The sequence below is a fragment of the Bos indicus genome, chromosome 2 (genome assembly GCF_029378745.1).
Source record: "Bos indicus isolate NIAB-ARS_2022 breed Sahiwal x Tharparkar chromosome 2, NIAB-ARS_B.indTharparkar_mat_pri_1.0, whole genome shotgun sequence".
NCBI classification, from domain to species: Eukaryota; Metazoa; Chordata; class Mammalia; order Artiodactyla; family Bovidae; genus Bos; species Bos indicus.
The window spans coordinates 127374857-127398239 of NC_091761.1; the positions used below are offsets into that span (position 1 = coordinate 127374857).

Sequence of the window (23383 nt, forward strand, 5' to 3'; positions counted from 1 at the left end):
CTCCAGGCAGTAGAACAGGTGATCCAAAGTGCTGCTGACATGAGAGCATGGCTGTGGCTTTGAGGAAGAGCCAGGGAATGAGCAGGAGGGGAAGTCAGAGGGGTTGTGGGACAGCAGGTCACGCAGAATCCTGTTGGTCATAGTAAGAATGCCTACTTTGATACTGAAGGAGACAGGTGCCATTGGGGGATTCAGAGCAGAAATGTGCCATGAGCTGAGTTAGATTTTAACAGGATCGCTTTGGCTGCTACATGGAGAAGCCAGTTGGGGGACAAGGGTGGAAATAGGGAGACCAGTTAGAAGGTTATCACAACAATTTGGGCAAGTATTGAAGTCGGTTTAAACCAAGGTGGGGGTCACTGGGGCATGGCAGTAAAAATTCTGCCAAATCTGGATATTTTTTTGAAGGCACAGTGGACAGGACTTAACAGTAGCCCACTGAGTTATGAAGGGTTACTAAATTTGATATTTGTGTCAGGGGAGTGTGTAATTTCCTCGGTTCAGTCTTGCCACAGCAAAAATTTGAAGTGACGGACGGACCAGTGTTACAGCTCCATGTTACAGTGTAGTTTTATTTAGAAAGCAAAGGAAAATAATCCTTGAGGGCAGGTCAACCCAAAAGGCAGGAGAAGAAGAGAAGCCCCCTTCCTCCTCCTTTTATATATTTTTTTCTCCTCCCTCTGAGCCTGCCCTATGTAAATTGGGCTAGCCAGGAGGGCTGTTTGTTTAACCTCAGGTCCTCACTCCTTTGTTCTATTTTCACGGGCTTTTCCCTTCTTTGTCTTTTAGCCACCACCATTCTGGACTCCTTTTTCCTATTCTATCTACCTAACATTTGTAAAGCAAAATTAGTACATAGCTTGAATTTTCTGAAGACTTTAGCTTGGTATTATAAAATCTCTGGCAGCTTCATGTTGCAAAGTTTATGTTACTCATACTCCATGCAAAGAGTTGAAATTCTGCCAAAATGCAGCAGTGGGGTACGTGTCCATGTAGCTTTTTCCCCAGGTAAGTGGACTTCGGCCCAAAGCATTCAAAGCCAACCAGAGGGGAGTTCCCTGGCAGTCCAGTGGTTATGACTCAGCTCTTTCACTACTGTGGCCTGGGTTCAGTCCCTGGTCAGGGAACTAAGATCCCACAAGCCGAAAGGTACAGCCAATTAAATAAATAAAGCCAACCAGAAAACTACCAGGAATAAATAAATACACAGCAACTCATGGGGCTCCTCGGAAAGGGGGACTGCTGGGTGGAGTCAGTTTCCTGACTTCAAGTCATGCCTCTTGAATGAAGGCAGAACTTCCTAAATGGAACGCAGGGATTTCCCTGGGAGCAGAGGCTGCTGATGCTCACTGCTTCCACTGGGTTTTGTTGCAGATGAACATGCATGTAAGCATGATGTATATGCACATGTTTGCGGCCTATTTTGGGCTGACTGTGGTCTGCTGCCTCCGGAAGCCTCTGCCCAGCGCATCAGAGGACAAAGATCAGACAGCAACGAGCCCCAGTTTGTTCACCATGCTGGGTGAGGACAAGGTGATGTGGGTGGGCTCAGATCTGGGGTGAGCAGGAGGCTCCAAAAGGGCTCTGCAGAAAAATCTCTCTGCTTTTCCAACTTTCCCTGGGTGTCTGAAGCCCCTTTGTAATGACCCATTTCCTCAAGCAATGTTTGATGAATTCACATCTTTGAAGGAAGCATTCCCCTCTAGGGAACCTCTCTTCATTGATACCCAGAAGAGAGGAGAGACTTGTTACATCTCAGTTTAAATGAGGTTATCCGGGAACTGCCTTGCTGGTCCAGTGGTTAAGAATCTGCCTTACAATCCAAGGGGGTGAGGGTTCAATTGCTGGTTGCTAACCAAGATCCCACATGCCCCAACTAAGACCTGATGCAACCAAAAATAAATTTAAAAATAAATAAATAAGATTAGATTATCCAATCCTTTTGTCCTTAACTTAAAGATAAGAATTAGATGGATGAAAAAAGGCAGACTTGGGAGTGGAGGAAAGAATGGGAGCTGGAAGAGAGAAGTAATAATGTCTAATCTGAAGGGTTTTGGTAGAAGTGATGAACTTAAGGGCTGGGAGAGGCTTAGAGGAAGGAAATCGGCAGTGAGACTGCCAGCAGGCAACTGAACACCAGGCCGTGGGGCCAAGTGGAAGAGTTCCATTAATTTAAAAAAAATAAGCATGTGGCCATCATAGCATCATAGGCTAGAGTCAGGAGGCTTGGGTTTTGGTGATTTCAACTCTCTGGGCCTTACTTTTCCTTGCCCATAAAGTATGTTAGCTGGGCCCTGCCGACTTAAGAATTCAGAGAGGAAACCAGACTTGTCCAAAGTTGGTGAGCAAGAAAGTAACAGAGATGAGACTGGCCAGGTCCGGGAGCCTCCTGTCTGAAGTCCCCCGAGACTGAGGCTTTGGAGCAGGAATACTGGTTCTGGCCACTGACCCTTTCTGGTCCACAGGCACCCTCTTCTTGTGGATATTCTGGCCGAGTTTCAACTCTGCTCTGCTGGAACTTGCAGATGAAAGAAACATGGCCGTGTTCAACACCTACTACGCCCTGGCGGTTAGCACAGTGACCGGCATCTTAATGTCAGCCTTGGCTCACCCTCAAGGGAAGATCAATATGGTGAGGAGAAGGGCTGGCCCTTGGGCAACACTTGGGTCTTCTAGGCCATATTCATTCATTGGCTTCTATTTTGGGGGGCATTTACTCGTGTTCTTTGTCAACATTGGGCTCAGAGTTTTACATAATTCTTAATTCACTTAATTCTTACAATAGCCGTAACAGTAGGTACAATCAAAGGGCTCCCCTGGTGTCTCAGTGGTAAAGAATCTGCCTGCCAATGCCAGAGATGTGGGTTCGATCCCTGAGTTGGGAAGATCCCCTGGAGAAGGAAATGGCAACCCACTCTAGTATTTCTTGCCTGGAAAATCACATGGACAGAGGAGCCTGGGGGCTATAGTCGATGGGGTAGCAAAAGAGTCAGACATGACTCAGCAACTAAACAACAACAGTTACAATCAAAGCCCCCTTTTTCTGGTGACAAAGTTAAAGCCCTGAGTGGCTAAGCATCCAAGGATACATAACAACTAAGTGTGAGCATGGTTAGGATATTGAGTAACTGCTTTCAAGGTAAACGACTCCCGATCAGGGTGACTGCTCCCTGAGCCGGAGACATGGGGTGAGATAAGACCATTGATGAAGTTTCAGCAGGGGGGAGGGGCTGGTTTCAGGATCAGAGATGCAGGGAGGATGTTATAGTGTTGTCTTGCTATCAGCTTACCAAGTAACTTAGATGCTGTCCTCTAGCTTACTTCATTCACCCACAAGCTATTCCTTTGCAGACTCACATCCACAAGGCAGTGCTGGCAGGAGGTGTGGCTGTGGGTGCCCCTTCTTACCTGATCCATGCTCCTTGGCTTGCCATGGTGCTGGGATCTGTGGCTGGGATGATCTCCATCGGGGGATTCAGATACCTGCAGGTAAGGAGCTGGGCGACTGATACCTGCTGCTTTGGCCTTACGCCAAGGTCCAGGCCCCTAGACCGTGGTGGGCCATCACGTATTGCTATGCACTGCATTAGGCGCTGGTTGGCAGCTTCTCAATTTAGGCACTGGTTGGCAGCTTCTCAATTTAGCTTCAGAGCTTGGGTGAGGGACCTGTCCAAGTTGGATGATGCTTTTGCTAAGATCTGGGGAGCAAGTAACAGAACCAATTCAAGCTTGCTCAGGAATAAGGGGGATTTGTTATAAGGCTACTGGGACACCACTGAACCCAAGGATAGGAATGCTGCTGGGAGCCCAGGAATGACTGGCACCAGGGGTGGGAGTGTTGTGGGGAGCCCAAGAAGTTCCTGCTCTTCCTTTTTTGCTTTTCCTGAACACCCGTTCTCTTTTCACTCTTCCTTCCTCTTCTATTCCACATGGTGGAGTGTCATCTTTCTCTTCAAGAAGGCAGCCATGTGAAATTTCTTGGTACCAACCGCAAGTTCTTTGGAGAAGGGATTCATTGGTCTAACTTGGATAATGTGCCCATCTTTGGCAGGGGTGGGAGACAAGGCACATGATGCATATATGGCTTTTGTCCATGAACCATGTGAAGGGATATGGGAAAGGCAGCACCCAAAAGAGGGGTGCTGGGTTGATTATCCAGGTCATCTTCACTTCTGATTGTTTAGTTCGTCTTCTGAGTGGATGGATTTATCCTCCTTCAATATTCAACAGATAAGATCACAATGCTCCATCAGAGCCCATTTGTTACAACACACTTCTAAGAGAAATATTTAAGAACAACAAATCTTCATAGGTTTGAAGACTTGATGGAAGAAGAGGGAATAGATTATTGGTTGACACAAGAAGCTGAATTTGAATGAACCATGGATATTCAGGGAGGCAGTTTCAATCCCAAATAGGGAAGAATTTACCAACAGCTCAATCTGACCACAGACGGAGCAGTCTGCTTTTCATCTCTGAAGTGGAAACACACATCTTTTATCTCCTCTGACTTTGAGGCCCTCTGATGAAAGTAAGATGTGCACAGCCAAACATGTGTCATAGGAATTTCCTAGAAGTCCAGTGGTTCAGACTCCAAACTTTGACTGCCAAGTGCCCGGTTCAGTCCCTGGTTGGGGAACTAAGATCCCTCAAGCTATAAGGTGTGGCCAAAACTCGTGTATCATGAGTTATCATCAGGCTCAGTGTCCATCATTTTCTCTGTGCCTCAAGTTGCTTGATTCTATCACCAGGGGAAGGATTCAAAGATGATTCACTGATTTTTTTTTTCATTCATTTGCTCAACACATTTAACAGACATCCTGTGTCCCAAGCTGTAGTGTAGTGAAGAAAATGGATAAATAAACACAGCACAGTTTAAGAACTGCTGCTGCTGCTGCTAAGTCGCTTCAGTCATGTCCGACTCTGTGCGACCCCATAGACGGCAGCCCATCAGGCTCTAGAGCACATCTAAGCTGGCCTGAGATGGGTCAGGAAATGCTTCCCAGGGCACAGGATGTCTCAGCTAAGCACTGACAGGGAACTAATATTCACCAGGGAAAGAAGTGGAAAATGTCCTCCAGGCAGAAGGAATAGTGTGTTCAAAGGCTCAGTGGTGAGAAGAGCATGTGACCCAACCAAGACACAGATGTTCTTTTGGCTGAAGCATCAAGTTCATCAGGGAGTGTGTCTCTCACCAGAGCTTTGAGAGATGGCTGGTGCTCAGGAACACCTCCTGGGGGAGCTGAAGAGTCTGAATTGTTAATCTGAACACAGTGAGGATTCTGAGGAGGGAACTAGCCTGATAAAATTTGCATTGGAGGCCTTTCCTGGTGGTCCAGTGGTTAAGATTCCACCTTCCAATGCACGGGTCATGGGTTCAATCTCAGGCCCGGGAACTAAGACTCCATACACTGCAGGGCAACTAAGCCTGTGTGTGTCACACTACTGAGCCTGCACACCACTAGTGTCCGTGTGCCACAGTGGAAGACCCTGTGTGCTGGAACTCAGACCCAACGAAGCCAAATAAACAGATATATTGTTTAATTTGCATTGGCCTCCACATCTGTTGGCTCACGGCCATCTGGGAGGCCACGTGATGAAATGGAAGGAGTGCTGACTGGGACTCTGGTGGAGTGGTCAGCTTCTTACCTTTCAATCAGCCAAGTAGTCTCTTGGATGGAGTTAGGTTTGGCCTGGACCAGTGGGTTTCAATCAACCGCTGGGGACATGGACAATGTCTGGAGACAGTTTTGGTGGATATACCTGGGAGAGGGCTGCTTCTGGCATCTAGAAGGTATAGGCCAGGGATACTGCTGAACCTCCTATAATGCACAGGAGGGCCCCTCAGTGAAAGAAAGTGAAAGTGAACGTCGCTCAGTCATGTCCAACTCTTTGCAACCCCATGGACTATACAGTCCGTGGAATTCTCCAGGCCAGAACACTGGAGTGGGTAGCCATTCCCTTCTCCACGGGATCTTTCTAATCCAGGGATCGAACCTAGGTCTCTGGCATTGCAGGAGATTCTTTACCAGCTGAGCCACAAGGGAAGCCCAAGAATACTGGGGTGGGTAGCCTACGCCTTCTCCAGGGGATCTTCCTGACCTGGGAATCAAGCCGGGGTCTCCTGCATTGCAGGAGGATTCTTTACCAACTGAGCTCCCCCAACACAGCCCCAAATGTGAGCAGTATGGACCATGGCCAGCAGCACTGGTATCATCCGGGACTTTGTTAGAAATGTAGAATCACAGGCCCCAGACCTACTAAATCCAACTCTGCATTTGGATGAGCTGCCCAGATGCTGTGAGTACACACGCAAATCTGAGAAGTACTTATTTAGCTGAGCCCTAATGCCCATCCCCCAGATGCCCTGGATGCCAAGGGTCTGGGAAAGGGTGGGGAAGGTGTAGCAGTCCCACATGTAGCTCTGCTGATGATGGTGTTTGTCCCCAGGCGTGTCTCCAGCGAAAGGTGCAACTCCACGACACCTACGGCGTGCACTACACCTTCGGCTTGCCGGGTCTGCTTGGAGGGATTGTCAACATCATGCTGATGGCGCTTCAGGCCCAGGGAGTCGATAAGTCCACGTGGGTCACTTGGCTCAGCCCCCTGTCACTCCATCCATCTCAGGAAGCAGTGTGCCCAGAGTCCTTGGCTGGGGGTGAGGGCCATACACTCAGGGCCAGGCAGTCAGAAGGCTTCAGTGAATATCTGTTGGCCAATTTATTCCAAAATTCCAGATAAGTCCCCACCTTGTATGGACTGTCCAGGTCACTTCTTTCTAAAGCAGTTAGCTTAAGTGAAAGGAAAAGCTGATAGTCCTGCTGCTGCTGCTGCTGCTGCTGCTAAGCCGCTTCAGTCATGTCCGACTGTGCGATCCTATAGACGGCAGCCCACCAGGCTCCGCCGACCCTGGGATTCTCTAGGCAAGAACACTGGAGTGGGTTGCCATTTCCTTCTCCAATGCATGAAAGTGAAATTGAAAGTGAAGTCGCTCAGTCGTGTCCGACTCTTAGCAACCCCATGGACTGCAGCCTACCAGGCTCCTCCATCCATGACATTTTCCAGGCAAGAGTACTGGAGTGGGGTGCCATTGCCTTCTCCATGATAGTCCTGAGGCCTCTCCAAATGTAGACAGAGGAGGCAGTCAGGCCCAAACCAACTGAGTCCATTTCTCGGCCCCTGGTGATTTAGGTGGTGGTGAAATAACCATGAGGTCTTGACCTGGGCCATGCTACCTAACCTCTCTGAGCCTCTGTCTCCCCATGGCAAATGAAGATAATGGTAGTACTTCCTCGCATAGGGGTGTTGGATGCTAAGCACTGTGTGGTTAAAAGGATTTGATATGTGATATGTTCATGTAGGAAAATGCTGAATACTGCTCATCCCTAGGACCCAGAGAGGAAAAGTGTGTGGTTAATGTCTCAATTGTGAGGTGGGAATGTGGGTCCCTGGACCAGAGTCAGGTCCCACACCCCCCAGGCAATCAGATCAGATCAGATCAGATCAGTCGCTCAGTCGTGTCCGACTCTTTGCGACTCCATGAATCACAGCATGCCAGGCCTCCCTGTCCATCACCAACTCCCGGAGTTCACTCAGACTCATAGACAGCAGTGATCAGAACTCTGACCATAGCTTTCTGAAAGTTGTTATCTTCTTGTTCTCGCTTTCTGGGTTTTTCTTCTGAACTTATCTTCTGAATGTGGCTCACACATAATGAAAGAGTGACTTGTGCATGATACAGGAATAGATTTTTCCAGATGAACCCATACAGTGATAACAACAATAAAATTACTGATGACAATCAGGACTATTTATTGACTGCTTTCTAAGTACTAGGCATTAAGCTAAAATCATTAGGTGTACCATCTTATTTAATCCTCACAACTACCTGGTGAGGTGTTATTAGCTTTCCCTAAGAAATGATACCTTGGGGGAGTTAGCTGTCTGAAGTCACATGGCTGGAAGCTGGCTGTCGAGGTGGTGAGCACCAGCGGTGGGTGATGAGAAATTGTGTTTGGAAGCATCTCAGAGAAATCATGGAGAGCTAGTTCCTTATAATTCCAACAACAGAGACAACCATAGCCCCAGATTATAGGGATCATCTATGAGCAAATGAGACATACATCCTTGAGCTGCTTAGGGATGAGGAGGATCCCATTTGGGGATGAGGAGAGGATGGTGTATGTGAAACAAGGCATCTCAGTAACGGACTCCAAAGGTGTTCCTGCTGCTGTTTTAATAACTGTGTGACTGTCGGCAATCTCTTTCCTCTCTCCCGGGCCCTGAGTCCCCCTCTATAAAACGACGGGTTGATCTAGCAGGGTCCTACACTCAGATGCCTGTAGGGACCAGGCTGCTGCTGCTGCTGCTGCTGCTGCTACTGCTGCTAAGTCGCTTCAGTCATGTCCGACTTTGTGCAACCCCATAGACGGCAGCCCACCAGGCTCCCCTGTCCCTGGGATTCTCCAGGCAAAAACACTGGAGTGGGTTGCCATTTCCTTCTCCAATGCATGAAAGTGAAAAGTGAAAGTGAAGTCGCTCAGTCATGTCTGACTCTTTTGCGACCCCATGGACTGCAGCCTACCAGGCTCCTCCGTCCATGGCAGGTAAGGTTAAAAATGAGACCAGCAGGGGGAGGAAACCACGGGCATTTGTTCTTCAGTGCCTGGCAGCTTAAACCATCCAGAGACTCGGGATCAGTATTGTCAGATACTGATACTTTTCTTTTTTTTTATTTTATTTTATTTTTAAACTTTACATAATTGTATTAGTTTTGCCAAATATCAAAATGAATCTGCCACAGGTATACATGTGTTCCCCATCCTGAACCCTCCTCCCTCTAATGACTTTTAAAGAGAAGGCAGAAATCCAGAGTTATGCACATACTCCCCAAGTATTGGCAAAAGATTCAAAATCATTAGAAACACATGCGTGCTAAGTCGCTTCAGTTATGTCCAACTCTTTGCGACCCCATGGGCTCCCCTGTCCATGAAATTCTCCAGGCAAGGATACTGGAGTGGGTTGCCATTTCCTTCTCCAGGGGATCTTCCCGACCCAGGGATCCAACCTGGGTCTCTTGCATTGCAAGCAGATTCTTTACCATCTCAGCTACAGGGAAATCCCCCATTAGAAACACTGTGTGAACCAAATTCTGCTTGTGGGCTGCTGACCTGGAACTTCTGGATCACTTGACCTCCCCTCCCCCGAATTCTGTGATTCTCTGGCTCTCCCAGAACAGTGGTTCTCAACAGCAACAGTATCTCCTGGGACTTGTTAAAAATGCAAATCCTCCCCGACCCCAGACCCACACAATTAGACCCAGCAGTCTGTTTTCTCAAGTCCTGTATGTGCTTCTCCTGCAAGTTCAGGTTCGAGAGGTGTTGCCCTATAGCAAAAAATAGAAACAAAGCAAAACAAACAACCAATCCGCTGCTAAGGGATTAACAACTGGCTTTCTGGTGAAACAAAGCCCTGACTTAGAGCATTTACTGATTACTCTGGTGCCAATACTCTCACCATGGCTGATTTCAAGCCATCAAAGGGATACTCCCAAACATGGAGTTGAGAGGAGATGAGAGCTGCGTGAGCCTGACTCCAGCACCGTCTCCAAGTCAAGTCTCATCAGGATGAGACAGCTGAGGACCAAGTATTAGTCTTCTCTCGTCTGCAGGAACTTGGCAAAGGGAAGGGCACAGTGACAGCAATGACCTCTCTCGGGGTGGCCTCTGGTCTGCTGGAAGTAAAGGGCACAGGCTTCGGGGACAAATAGAGCAGGGTCACACTTAATAGTTGTGTGACTTTGGGCATGGTATTCAAACTCTCTCTAAAGTCTCAGTTTTCTATCTGTAAAATAGGATGATAAGATGCACATCCCAGGGCTGCTGCGAAGATTCAGCAACATATAAGAAAGGGCTCAAGGCTCCGCTAGTGGCTCAGACAGTAAAAAATCTGCCTACAATGTAGAAGACTTGGGTTCAATCCCAGGAGGAAATGGCAACTCACTCCAGTACTCTTGCCTGGAGAGTCCCGTGGACAGAGGAGCCTGGTGGGCTACAGTCCATGGCGTCACAAAGAGTCAGACACCACTGAGCAACTGACGCTTTCACTTTCTTACAAGAAAGGGCTCAGGACAGTGCTTGGCAGGTAGTAAACACTCAACACACGGCCCCTTTCTTTAAGATAGTTACTGATGCTGCTGCCTCCGTAAGAAGGGCATCTGGATGTAATGGAGATGGCGAGAGGACTGGGCTGGTCGTCAGAGCACTTCCCAGGAAGTGTGGATCAGCTGCTTTAGTAGCTCTGTGTTATCGGACACGTCATTCCAAAGAATGACTTTTCATTCTTTCCACGAACAGTATTTGCCCATTTCCCTATTCAGGTGAGTGAGTGTAAATGAGTCAGATGCTGTGCCTGGAGGCTGGATGGAGCATTTTTCACAAATTGTGGGATTTTAAGTGGTGTGAAGACACACTTGAAAAGCACCGGATCACGCAGTGCAGGCGCCCTTTTGCAGTTCTCACGCAATTGGTTGATTACATCAGGGAAAAAGGCTTCCCTTAGGGCTGTCTCCACACTCTTCCCACCCTCGCTGACCTCCAACTTCAACAACAGCAGAGGAAACCTCAGTCTGAGATTTGCCCCGGCTGCTGCATCTAAAGGAGATTAAAGCAGTATTTTTTTTCACTGTGTCTTGGTTACCTCCTACTTCTCTTCCATTTAAGCTAGTGACACAAAGTTCCTTTTAAATAGATTTATTAAAATTTTTTTTTAAGTTTACTTAAAGAAAAATATATGGGCTTCCCTGGTGGCTCAGATGGTAAAGCATCTGCCTGCAACGTGGAAGACCTAGGTTCGATCCCTGGGTTGGGAAGATCCCCTGGAGAAGGAAATGCCAACCTACTCCAGTACCCTTGCCTGGAAAATCCTATGAACGGAGGAGCCTGGTAGGCTACAGTCCGTAGGGTTGCAAAGAGTCGGACAGGACTGAACAACTTCACTTTAAAGAAAAATATTAAAAACAAATCTCTGGGACTTCCCTGGTGGTTCAGGGGTAAAGAATCCGCCTGCCAAGGCAGGAGATAAAATCCGCATGCTGGGTGGTCACTAAGCCCGAGCACCACAACTACTGAGCCTGTGCCCTAAGCCCAGGAACTGCAACTGCTGAAGCCTTGCACTCTACAGCCTGTGCTCTGCCACAAGAGAAGCCACTGCAATGAGAAGCCTGAACACCACAACCAGAGAGTAGCCCCCGCTCGCCACAACTAGATAAAGCCCACACTCAGCAATGAAGACCCAGCGCAGCCATAAACAAATAGATAAATAATAGTATCCCTGGAATGCAGACCTGGCCAAATCTGAGAAGGGAGCCCGCCGATGTGGAGATTTGGCCACTTTTGTGGGTAGGCAGAGCTGCCTGGTTTGAATCCCTAGAAACACCCATTCCAAGCTATGTAGCTATGGGACCCTTGGTTCACTTTCCTAACCTGCTCCTCCCATTTGTGAAGGAGGGACTTTCAGATGGTGAACTGTAGAGGCTGAGGCCCTGGCGCAAGGAGCCCACCCTGTGTGGGGAATGTTAACACAGCCATTTCTGCCTCATCCATTTCCACTCTCAGATGGCAGTAGGATAGAGGGAATTTGGGTTGTAAGTAGCAGATTTGGGTTTAGCCTTTAATCTACGTACAATGCAGGAGACCCTGGTTCGATTCTTGGGTCAGGAAGATCATCCGGAGAAGGGAATGGCTACTCACTCCAGTATTCTGGCCTGAAGAATTCCATGGACTATTCCATGGGGTCGCAAAGAGTCAACACGACTTAGTGACTTTCGCTTTTCAATTTTATTCTACACTTACTACTTTTTTAAGAAACTTTTTTCTTGTAATACAATCTACTTCCAGAATAGTCAAGTATCATAAGGGTTGGCTTCCCTGATGGTCCCGTGGTAAAGAATCCACCTGTCAATGCAGGAGATACAGGCTCCATCCCTGGTCCGCAAAGATCCCACATGGCACAGAACAACTAAGCCTGTGCTCCACAGCTATTAAGCCAGCGCCCTAGGACCTGCGCTCTGCAAAAAGAGAAGCCACTGCTATGAGAAGCCCACATACTGCAACCAGAGAGTAGCCTCCACTCACTGCAACTAGAGAAAAACCCATGCCATAGCACCAAAGCCCCAGCACAGCCAAAATAAACAAAAAAAAAATTTTAATATATCATAAGAATACCACTTAGTGACTTCTGACACAGCCAATAACCAGCACACAGAACTCTGTGTCCTGTCCCAGGGCAACCACCAACCTGACTTCTAAGAGCAGCAATCAGTCTTGCCTGTTTTTGTCCTTTGAATGCATAAAATCATACAGGAGGTCTGCTCTTGTGTTCTTCTTGGCTTCTTTCACTCAACTTTGAAGTTGTGAGATCCATCCATGTCGTTATCTCTGTAGATTGTTCATTTTCATTGGCGAATAACATTGATTTGTGCTTGGGCTTAATTGATAAAGGCAACTGAATGACAACATGGAGAGGTCAATGTCATTGAACGGAAACTTCAGTGTTCCAATTGCCCTGGAAATGAGAGGCAGGACATACCATGCAGGGACACGTGAAAGCTTATCACATGCAGGGACCAGGCAGTAGAGAGAGACGGCAGCAGAGACTATGTCTTTAGGACTAGAGTGGCAGGGGAGGGACACAGGGATGTCCCCTATAGGCCGAAAGTGAAAACACAAATGTTAGAGCTTGCAGTTGGGGGCTTGCAATGAAAGTTGACTTATGAGAGATCGAGGTAAACAATGTTGACACTTAGTTTGGCCCTGCAATAAATGAGTGGCAAATACAACATTTAAGAAAACATAGAACAGAGTTCCATTATATGAACACAGCACAATTTACCCATTGTCGATGAGCAATGGGTAGTTCCTAGTGTGGAGCTAGTATTGTTGTTATGAATGTGCTAGCACTTTTTTTTTGAACCTACAAATGCGCTTCTGTTGAGTGTATGCCTAGAAGTTGAGTTGGATCGTACAGTTTTCATACAATCTGCTTCAGTGGATACTTTCAGTTTTCTATTGGGGTTTATACAGTAGAAACTGAGAGCTTCCTTTACCTAATATATAATTTAGACATCAAACTTACTGTTTTAATATTCATTTGCTTGATGACTACTTAAGCGTAGTACTTTTTTTGGCATTTGAATACCTCCTCTTTGGAAATGTCTGTTCAATTTCTTTTGCCTACTTTTCTGTTGTATGTTCTGACTTTTTCTTATTGATTTCTAGGAATTTTTTTTTTCCTGGGGTACTGAACCAGGAAGCAAAAATATGGAACACTTCACGAATTTGCGTGTCATCCTTGCGCAGGGGCCATGCTAATCTTCTCTGTATCGTTCCAATTTTAGTATATGTGCTGCTGAAGCGAGCACTGATTTCTAGGAATTCTTTAAAAATTCTGGATATTGGTCTTTTGTCAGATATATGTACTGTAAATAGCTTCCCCAGTTTTGTGGGTTATTTTTCACTTTCTTAATGATGTCTTTTGATGAACAGAAGTTCTTAATTTTATTATAGTTCAATGTATCATTGTTCCCTCTATGTTGAGTTTTTATGTGTCCTGTTTAAGACATTTTTGCCTACTACAGGGTCACATAGATGTCCTCCAAGGGCCGCTTAATAGCTTATTTATTTATTATTAATTTAGTTTTTTTAATTAGAGGCTAATTACTTTACAACATTGCGGTGGTTTTTGCCATACATCGACATGAATCAGCCCTGGGTGTACATGTGTCCCACCATCCCAAATCCCACTCCCACCTACCTCCCCACCCCACCGTTTAATAGTTTACAGTGAAGCCTTGGGGTTGCTTTGAAGGAGAGAAGACAGGGAAGTATGTTCAAGGGGGGGTGGGCAGGGGAGATGGGTCTGTTGGCCAAGTTGTACCCTATCTTGCCCTTATAGACATAAAACCTTTCTTTTTCTTGCCCTGAGAGACATAAAACCTTTATCTTTAATTGCCTAATGAGGAAACTCAGGACTCCAAGGTTAAGTGCCCAGGGTCACACAGCTAGTGACAGAACTGGGACTTGAACTGGGTTTTCTGACTTATGGCCTAGTTCATTATCCACGAACTAAACTAAGCCAAAGAGGATCTTGAAATCCCTCCTACGTGTCTGAGCAGCTTTGCAGGAGAGTGATGGGAAGGGGCTTCCTGGGGAGGGACATTTGCTCTCCTGGCAGCCTTGCTGACAGCGTCAGGAGAGTGATGGGAAGGGGCTTCCTGGGGAGGGACATTTGCTCTCCTGGCAGCCTTGCTGGCAGCGTCAGGAGAGTGATGGGAAGGGGCTTCCTGGGGAGGGACATTTGCTCTCCTGGCGGCCTTGCTGGCAGCGTCAGTACTGATGCACATAGTCCTTTTGATCCCCAGTGGTCTTTGCGGCCTGATGCCCCAATGTGACCACCTCTGCTTTGTCATTTCTAGGCTCGGCTACAAGGTACTCATCGACCTCGGGGCGCTGGCCTTCACCATCGTCATGGGTGTGGCCTCTGGCCTCTTGACAGGTCAGTGTGAGACCACACTTCTTCCACCATCGTCCAGGGCACAGGGTCTGGGCCGAGATTGCAACTGCCCCATGGTTGGGCATGTATGTGTCCATCTCCTTCCCCATGAACCCACCCCTTCAGCTCCAGCCAAATAAGGCGAAGGGCTCATATCTTGATTTAAAAAAACAAATGAACACAGAATCACAAAATTTCAGAATTGGGAAGGCCCTCAGAGGTCACCTGAACACTATAGCCTCTTGAGCCCAGGACTGGTGATTTCACTGAATTTTGTACAGAAGACTAAGGAAACCCTGATGCTTACAGAGCTTACCTTTTATTCCCTGATAACACTTATACTGCTATTTTGTTCAGCAAATAGACGAGGTACTAGGGACACAGCAGTGAACAAACCAAATTCCCTGGTCATACCGAGTTGATACTCTAGGTGGAGAAGGAGCTTTCACCATAAACAGAAAAAAATACGGTACATCAGATGGTGATAAGCACTATGCTGAGAAATAAATCAGGGTAGGGAAATGCAGAGTCATGGTGAGAGTGGGGTGCTCTTTAGGAAGGGTGGTAAGGAAGGCCTATCTAAGAAGTTGACCTTTAAGCAAGGACTTGACTGCAAAGAAGGAGGGAGACATACTGTGTATTTATTTGGGAGAAGAACTTTCCATGAAAAGGGACAGCAAGGCCAGAGGCACTGAGGCAGGAGCATCCTTTGCTTGTTTGGGGAATAGCCAGGATGTCAGTGTAGCTGATGTAGCTGGAGAGATGGGGAGAGGGGAAGGGGTTGGAGACAGAGTGGTAGCAAGGAGCCAGATCATTCTGGGATGAGAGGCCATTAGAGGTCTGTAGGCAGAGGACTGAAGTATGTTTTTACTTCTGCAATGTGACAGAAGAGCAAAGAATCTTGCAAGTGTGAGTGTGAAAGTCGCTCAGTCATGTCCAAATCTTTGCGACCCTCTGGACTGTAGCCTACCAGGCTTCTCTGTCCATGGACTTCTCCAGGCAAGAATACTGGAGTGGGTAGCCATTCCCTTCACCAGGGGATCTTCCTGACCCAGGGATCGAACCCAGGTCTCCCACATTGCAGGCAGATTCTTTATTATCTGAGCCACCAGGGAAGCCCCCAAAACACACATGGCATGTGGGATCTAGTTGCCTGACCAGGGATCAAACTGGAAGTGCAGAGTCCTAGCCATTGGACCACCAGGGAAGTCCCAAAAGAATCTTGGGGAGACAGCAATTTGCCTCTTACTTATACACAAGATGAAAACATGCTTTCTGTCCAGAATTGTTCACTGTTATTCTACAGGTAAATACCTTTTCTTGGTTAGACTCTCACATATTGTGTCTCTAAGCATGGAGTGAACGCCAAATAAGAGACAAAATAGCCAAAGCAGACACTAAAGAATGGTGTGACCTTGGGTGAATGGTGTGACCATGTCACTTTACTCTTTCAAAGCCAGGCATTGGCTGGCTTTCTATAAAGTGGATGGATTATAGTAACTAATCATTTGGCATCCTTTCAGCTCTAAAACATGTATGATAGTACTTTTTCTGGGCCACACAGCATGGTTGGATGGCGTCAGTGACTCGATGGACATGAGTTTGAGCAAACGTCGGGAAATGGTGAAGGACAGGAAAGCCTGGCATACTGCAGTCCAAGGGGTGACAGAGTCAGACACCACTTGGTGACTGAACAACAATAGCATGCGGAATCTTGGTTCCCTGACCAGGGATTGAAGCCATATCCCCTGCATTGGAAGCACAGAGTCTTAACCATTGGGCTACCAGGAAAGTCCCGAAAGTGCTTTCTGGAATTTTCGAGAATGAGATTGGCTAGAATTGCTTTAAGGTACCAATTGGCCTCAGCTTTCAACAGAGTCTGAGACAACTGATTAAATGCAGATGAGAACAAGGCCTCCTGCCGTAAGTTTACATTCTATTGGTGGTGGCAGTCCAACCCTAAAGAGAGTTGCCAGATTTTTGAATTTTGCCAGAATTCTGAATTCTGCCAACTCAGAATTCAGAATTAACTGAGCATCCTGCATCTTATTTGGCAGTCCTACACCTGGGCGCTCATGCCATTCACCACTGCAACCAGCGTAGACCAAGTGACACTGAATTGTGCTGTCTTGTAAAGCAACTCAGAGGGCTTCCCATGCTTCACTGAGATCAAGAAAGAGAATAAAGACACTCCTATTATTCCTTTAAGAGTTAAGAACAATGAGCTTTCATCCTTATATGTTGCTTTCTACTTGAGGAAACTGGTGATTGAAAAGTACCTGGACAGGATTTCCCTGGTGGCCCAGTGGTTAGGACTCTGCCCTTCCACTTCAGCGTCGCAGGTTCAATCCCTGGTCGGGGAACTAAGATCCTGCATGCCACTTGGCCAAGAAAAGAAAAAGAAAGACAGCCTTCCATGTGTTGTGTACCACAAAGACATTCCCTAATATTTCCCCAAGTTAAAAAAAAATTTATGTGGACAGTATAAGGGGAAAGAGGCCTCCAAGAAGCCAGGATGGCACTAAATTGACCCCCTAAAATCAAGCATTTTACCCATGAAGAGACCCCTTTCTGTGAAGCCCTCCCATAGGCACTTAGGTAAGAAACAATCTTGGCGACTTCCCTGGTGGTACAATGGTTAAGACTCTGTGCCTCCACTCCAGGGGCACAGGTTCCATCCCTGGTCAGGGAAGTAGGATCTCACATGCTGTGTGGTACAGCCGAAAGAGAGAGAGAGGGAAAATAAAAAGAATCTTATCAAGCATGGTTAAAGGTTTTCCCAGTTCAGGCAGATTAAAAATAGCAGATTAGAGTTAGGTTTCCAGAGGTGAGACACACTGCTAGAAGTTAGCAGTAAGAACAAAGAGCCTAGCAGGAGAAAATAAATTCTTAAAACCAGACACAAGAACATGAGAAGCTTGGGCTGCCAGAGAACAGGCCAGTAACTTTCAGCAGCTGTGGCCCTTCTCCACGTTATACAGCGCCTTTGATAATTGGATATTCCTATCAGCAGCTCTAATTTTTTTTTAAAAGTCTAAATGTGTTCAGTGTTGTCTCACAAGACAAGAAAATATATTTTAGATGGATTTTCATCAGTGATGAGTAAGCCTCAACTACCTGAAAAATATATGTAGGCAACAGAGGTTCATTTATGAGTAATTCTAGCTAAATGAGGTGTGTCGATTACACTCTCCATGCCAATATCAGTTAAAGGCACACACTGTGAGAGGCAAGTGTGAATGAGCACACGCCTACTCTTGTTAATCTTACTGTTTAATATACTGGGATGGATCATCATTAAAAATGCACAGATAAGTCTATCAATGGCGTTTCCCTGCTTCACATGAAAGGTAAGCATGACTTTATGTCCTGGAAATTCCACTTTGAGCAGCTGGGGGAATACACAGGGCCCTAGCTCTCTGGGCAGAGGTGGGACGGCTGACAAGAACAAGCACAGAAGCACATGTTATTACCTGCTTTCCTAACCAGTGGAATCTGGAGCTGAGGTCACTGTGACTTTCTTGGAACCAGGGAGGATGAACCTGCGAGGGTGGCTGTTTGAGTTGCTCTCCATGGTAGCTCTTGTGTTTAAATGAATCAGCTTTCAAGTGGGGCTTTGTCCAACAGAGTCCTTCTTCTCTGTCTTGGGAAGCGTGTTAGATCCATGACTATCATATACCTCTCAGTATAATCTAAATACTTTGGATATATTTGTTCTTACCAGTTCCTTTTAAAAGATCTCTGTAGAACTAATTAAACTGATCCAGGAAGGACAGTGCTTCAGTGTGTCTATCTCTAGGTTGTGGAAGATAAAAGGATTTCTGTTGAGTTATCATAGGTGAGATACGATAGTCTGATTAACTTTGAGACAATGCAATCCTCTAAATGTGTAACATTTATTTATGAACTTAAACAGGTTTGCTCTTAAACCTCAACATATGGAAATCAACTCACAAGATTCACTATTTTGACGACCAATCTTTCTGGAAGGTAAGATTTTTAACCTATTAATGTCATAGGTTTGGAGTCAATGGACTTAAAGATACCTGGGGTATGTACGTTAACAAATGAAAATGAAGTAAGGAGCACTGGAGGAGAAGCAAATCCACAATACGTGTGAGTGTGCGTGTGCGTGTGTGTGTGTGTGTGTGTGTGTGTGTTGGTGGGGGGTGGGGAGGTAGTAGATGCTCCCATCTCCCTGATGCCTCAAAGTCACTGAGGGTCAGGGATGTGGGAACTGACCCTGGCCACGTCTCCTCCCCATCTGGAGTCACTGAAGTGGGCTAATAGTTCGAGAGGCAGGTGATAGAATCCCGCACTGCAAACGGCAGAGGCCACAGGGGCCAGGAAGTCCAGTCCCCTCATTTGCTGGACTTCGGAGCGGAGCCATGACTGTCTAACTTCTGAGAGGAAGAGAGGGATAAATTACAGCCAGTGGACACGAGAAAGCTTGTAGTACAGGGATCTGGGGTCAGTGAGTCAAGAGACATGCAGCTCGACTAATCGCTGACAGTCTAGGTGACATTGTAGGGCTGGGAAGAAGGTCAGGGCTCGTTCCCTGAGACCCCACTGCCTTCCACCCTTTGACCTGCACTCGCAGTTCACAATGTACTCTGATGTGTGTTGCCTTAGGTAATCTCACAACTGATGCTGAGGTTGGCCTTCTCACCCAGCAGGCCAAGATACCGAACACTAGGGGGACACAGAAGCAGCCTTATTGCGGACCTTGGTATTCAGGTCTGTAGGGGCCAAACTGAGAACCTACAGAGAAAACCCACCTCTTCTTCTCCTTTATCTCTGTGCTCCTCTTCCTCTTGAAACAGCTTTCTGGAGGTATACTTGACAACAAACTGCACATATTAAGTATATAATTTGATATCTTTAAACATATTTATACACCCCTGAAACCACACCATGACCACACCAAGGTAAGAACATATGTGTCAGGACTTCCCTAGTGATCCAGTAGTTAAGAATCTACCTTCCAATGCAGCGGGTGCCGGTTCAATTGTTGGTCAGGGAACTAAGATCCCACATGTCCCCGGGCAACTAAGTCCATGTGCTGTAACTACTGAGCCCTCCTGCCACAACTAGAGAGGCTGTGTGCCACAATTAAGAGCTGTGCGCCGCAATGAAGGATCTCATATACACAATGAAAATCTTGCATGCCGCAATTAAGACTTGATGCAGCCAAATACATAAATAATGTTTTGAAGGAAAAGAACATATTCACCATCAAAGATTTCATCCTGCCTCTTAGAAACTGCTCCCTCCCAACTCCATCCTGTTGCATCCCCAGGCAACTACTGAACTGCTTTCTGTCCCATGGATTAGCTTCAGTTCAGTTCCGTTCCGTTCAGTCACTCAGTCGTGTCGTGTCCGACTCTTTGCAACCCCATGAACCACAGGACGCCAGGCCTCCCTGTCCATCACCAACTCCTGGAGTCCACCCAAACCCATGTCCATTGAGTCAGTGATGCCATCCAACCATCTCATCCTGTCGTCCCCTTCTCCTCCTGCCCTCATTCTTTCCCAGCATCAGGGTCTTTTCCAATGAGTCAGCTCTTCACATCAGTTGGCCAAAGTATTGGAGTCTCAGCTTCAACGTCAGTCCTTCCAATGAACACAGGACTGATCTCCTTTAGGATGGACTGGGTGGATCTCCTTGCAGTCCAAGGGACTCTCAAGAGTCTTCTCCAACACTACAGTTCAAAAGCATCAATTCTTCTGTGCTCAGCTTTCTTTATAGTCCAACTCTTACATCCATACATGATCACTGGAAAAACCATAGCCTTGACTAGATGGACCTTTGTTGGCAAAGTAATGTCTCTGCTTTTTAATATGCTGTCTAGGTTGGTCATAACTTTCCTTCCAAGGAGTAAGAGTCTTTTAATTTCACGGCTGCAGCCACTGTTTCCACTGTTTCCCCATCTATTTGCCATGAAATGGATTAGCTTACCTTTTCTCTAACTTTACGTAAGTGGAACCACATGGCATGTATTCTTGTCTGGCTTCTTTTACCAAGTGTAATTATCCTGGGATCACCCACGTGGTCGTGTATAATCTGCCTCATCTTGAATCAGCTTCTCTCTATAGCCACTGGCTTCTCCCAACAGCCAGTCTCTCCCAGGCCCCTGAGAGTGCTCTTGTCCCTTTAGCAGAAGCAGGGTAATCCAGTGAAAGGACTCAGGAAACTGGTTTAATCCATCCATTCATTCCACAAGTATTTATTGAGCAACTGTTATATATGAAGCACTCTGCTCATGAAGATACCACAAATAGGACAAATATCCACCTCAATTATTTGAGCTGCAGTAAATACTTGCTGAACAAATGAAGGGAAACTGGGGAACCCCATCTAACACCAGCCCCAGCGGGAGCAGGTGAAATAGAGTGTGTCCCTGGTACAGTAAGTCCTGGATTCTAGTCACTTCTCTGCAAGGTCTGATGTAGGCAAGACCTTTGACTTCTCTCACTGGTTAAAAAAAGAACAGTAACCTTTGTTCTACCTCAGGGGGTTGTTCTGAAAGTCAAATGAGGTCATGATATCTGTGACTACATTCTGTCTAATGCAAGCCACCACGTGATCATGAAAGTTTATGACTAGGGGTTTCAGTTCAGTTCAGTCGCTCAGTCGTCTGACTCTTTGCAACCCCGTGAATCGCAGCACACCAGGCCTCCCTGTCCATCACCAACTGCCGGAGTTCACGCAGATTCATATCCATCGAGTCAGTGATGCCATCCAACCATCTCATCCTCTGTCGTCCCCTTCTCCTCCTGCCCCCATCCCTCCCAGCATCAGACAACCACAATGGAATGTGTTAAGTCTCACAGCCATCGCTTACTGCAAGCCTACTGTTTCCGAGTCTGTGCTGGAAGCTTTTCAACATTATCTGATTTTTATCCTCACAAAAACTCTGCGTAAGAATAAGTCTTCCCATCTAAAGATGAGTCACTTGTCCAAAATGACAGAGCTAGTAGATGGTACAGGAGGAAGCTGAATCGGTGTCTGTCTGGCTCCAGAGACACATGTGTGTATGTGTGTTATGTGTTTTGATCAGCTACTAGAGAATGGCTATTTCTCCTCCTGATTTTTTATTTTTTTTTACAGCTGAGTAGAACCATTTTTTCAGCAGGATAATACTTATAGCTTGCATTTGAAATGCAAGAATATGAACTTCCCAAGCTGATAAATCCAGGAATGATTTTTTTTGTAAACTACCCAAAAAGACATCTTAAACATTATAAAATGCCCTTATTGTAGGTCATAGAAGCAGACTACTAGAGGTTAGAAAGGACATTCCTTCACTGATTGCCCAGATCATGCTCAGCACTTCCTAGGGTGGGACACTCACCAACCCCAAGGATACCCATCTCATCCTTGGATGACAGATGACACTATCGGGTTGGCCAATTAAGTTCATTCAGGTTTTTCCATAAGATGTTATGGAACTACTTCACATGGTGACTTGTCTTTCACCGGAGGTGTTCAAACAAAAGCCAGGTAGGTGACCATGAATGATCCATGTAAAGAGCTGTATGAAATGAGATTTACCCAAGAAGTCTTCCAATTCAGACTTTTTGAAAGAACTTTGTGATAAAGGTTATTTGTTATAAGGCCTTTGTGATAAAGTAACATTTTGGGCAACATAAGTTTCAAAAGATCAAATCAGGATCAGTATGTGTACAATATTGAGTGTGTAAGGGTGCATCTGTAATAAAATGTTCACTTTCCTTTTACAGTTTCCACATTTGGCTGTTGGATATTAAGGGAAAGCATCCAAGAGAAACAAGGCCTGTTTGAAAACAAGACAACTTTTCACCGTGTGTGTGTGTGTGTGTGTGTGTGTGTGTGTGTGTGCAACCACTTGTTATAGCAAAGTCTCCTTATGTACAATGAGACAGGTCAGAGATAGATTTGATACTAAGAATAAAAGACTAAAAACTTAATAATCTTATAATGATTTTAAATAATTGTTTAGTTTCATGAAAGATGATGCTATGAATAGTCTTGGGTACAGACACGTGATGGTGGTGGGTTAGTTGCTCAGCCATGTCTGACTCTCGTGATCCCATGGACTGTAGCCTGCCAGGCTTGTCTATCCATGGGATTCTCCAGGCGACAGTACTGGAGTGAGTTGCCATTTCTTTCTCCAGAGGATCTTCCTGACCCAGGAATCGAACCCAGTTCTCCTGCATTGCAGGCAGGCAGATTCTTTACTGATTGAACTATGAGGGAAGACATTAAGATTTTGGTTCAATTTTATTGACAATTCCTAGATTTTTTCTTGTGCTTAATAAAGTATTTAGCTACACAGCTAACTCACCTGTATCAGCAGAGCAGCTGATATAAAACAAGGAAAAACTGAAGACTCAGATTTAATCCTTGCTGACATTATGCTTTTATTCCAGTGGTTTTACAAGGAGTTCTTATTCCCTGAGCACATCCTGAATTTAACTGTAGGGAAGACATTTGTGATCCAACGTGGAGACAGACTGCCTCAAGATTTAAAAACTAGTCCTATGACCCTGAGGATATCATTTAAATCGCCATTTAAATGGGTTCCCTTATCTGTAAAAAGAGAAGGTAAACTTCAATCCCTAAGATCTCCTCCAATTCTCACACCTGTGGATCTAAAAAACAGTGGTTTGACAGTGAGATGACAGCGATACAGTCATTTCCTTGAGTAGCTGATGACCAGGCAACATTCAAAACACACACAGTAGGGACTTCCCTGGTGGTCCAGTGGTTAAGACTCAGTGCTTCGAATGTAGGCGGGTGCAGGTTCGATCCCTGTTCAGGGAACTAAGATCCCACATGCCACACATGTAA

The 23383-nt window shown here is 46.1% G+C and overlaps 1 protein-coding gene and 1 non-coding gene across 2 annotated transcripts in view; one reads left to right on the forward strand and one right to left on the reverse strand.

The window, feature by feature from the left end:
• The window catches only part of LOC109573713 (RH-like protein IC), a 40909-nt gene extending 18428 nt beyond the window's left edge, over positions 1 to 22481 (forward strand). The window contains exons 4-10 of the mRNA XM_019981089.2: positions 1375 to 1522; positions 2466 to 2632; positions 3352 to 3489; positions 6451 to 6584; positions 14474 to 14553; positions 18467 to 18540; positions 22294 to 22481. Of these exons, the coding sequence (XP_019836648.2) occupies positions 1375 to 1522; positions 2466 to 2632; positions 3352 to 3489; positions 6451 to 6584; positions 14474 to 14553; positions 18467 to 18540; positions 22294 to 22320 (768 nt within the window). The 3' untranslated portion in view covers positions 22321 to 22481. The remainder of the gene's footprint in view (positions 1 to 1374; positions 1523 to 2465; positions 2633 to 3351; positions 3490 to 6450; positions 6585 to 14473; positions 14554 to 18466; positions 18541 to 22293) is intronic.
• Positions 13314 to 13420, reverse strand: LOC139179311 (U6 spliceosomal RNA). The gene has a single exon (XR_011563664.1). It is a non-coding gene; the product is annotated as a U6 spliceosomal RNA (small nuclear RNA).
• Positions 22482 to 23383: the final 902 nt, after the last annotated feature.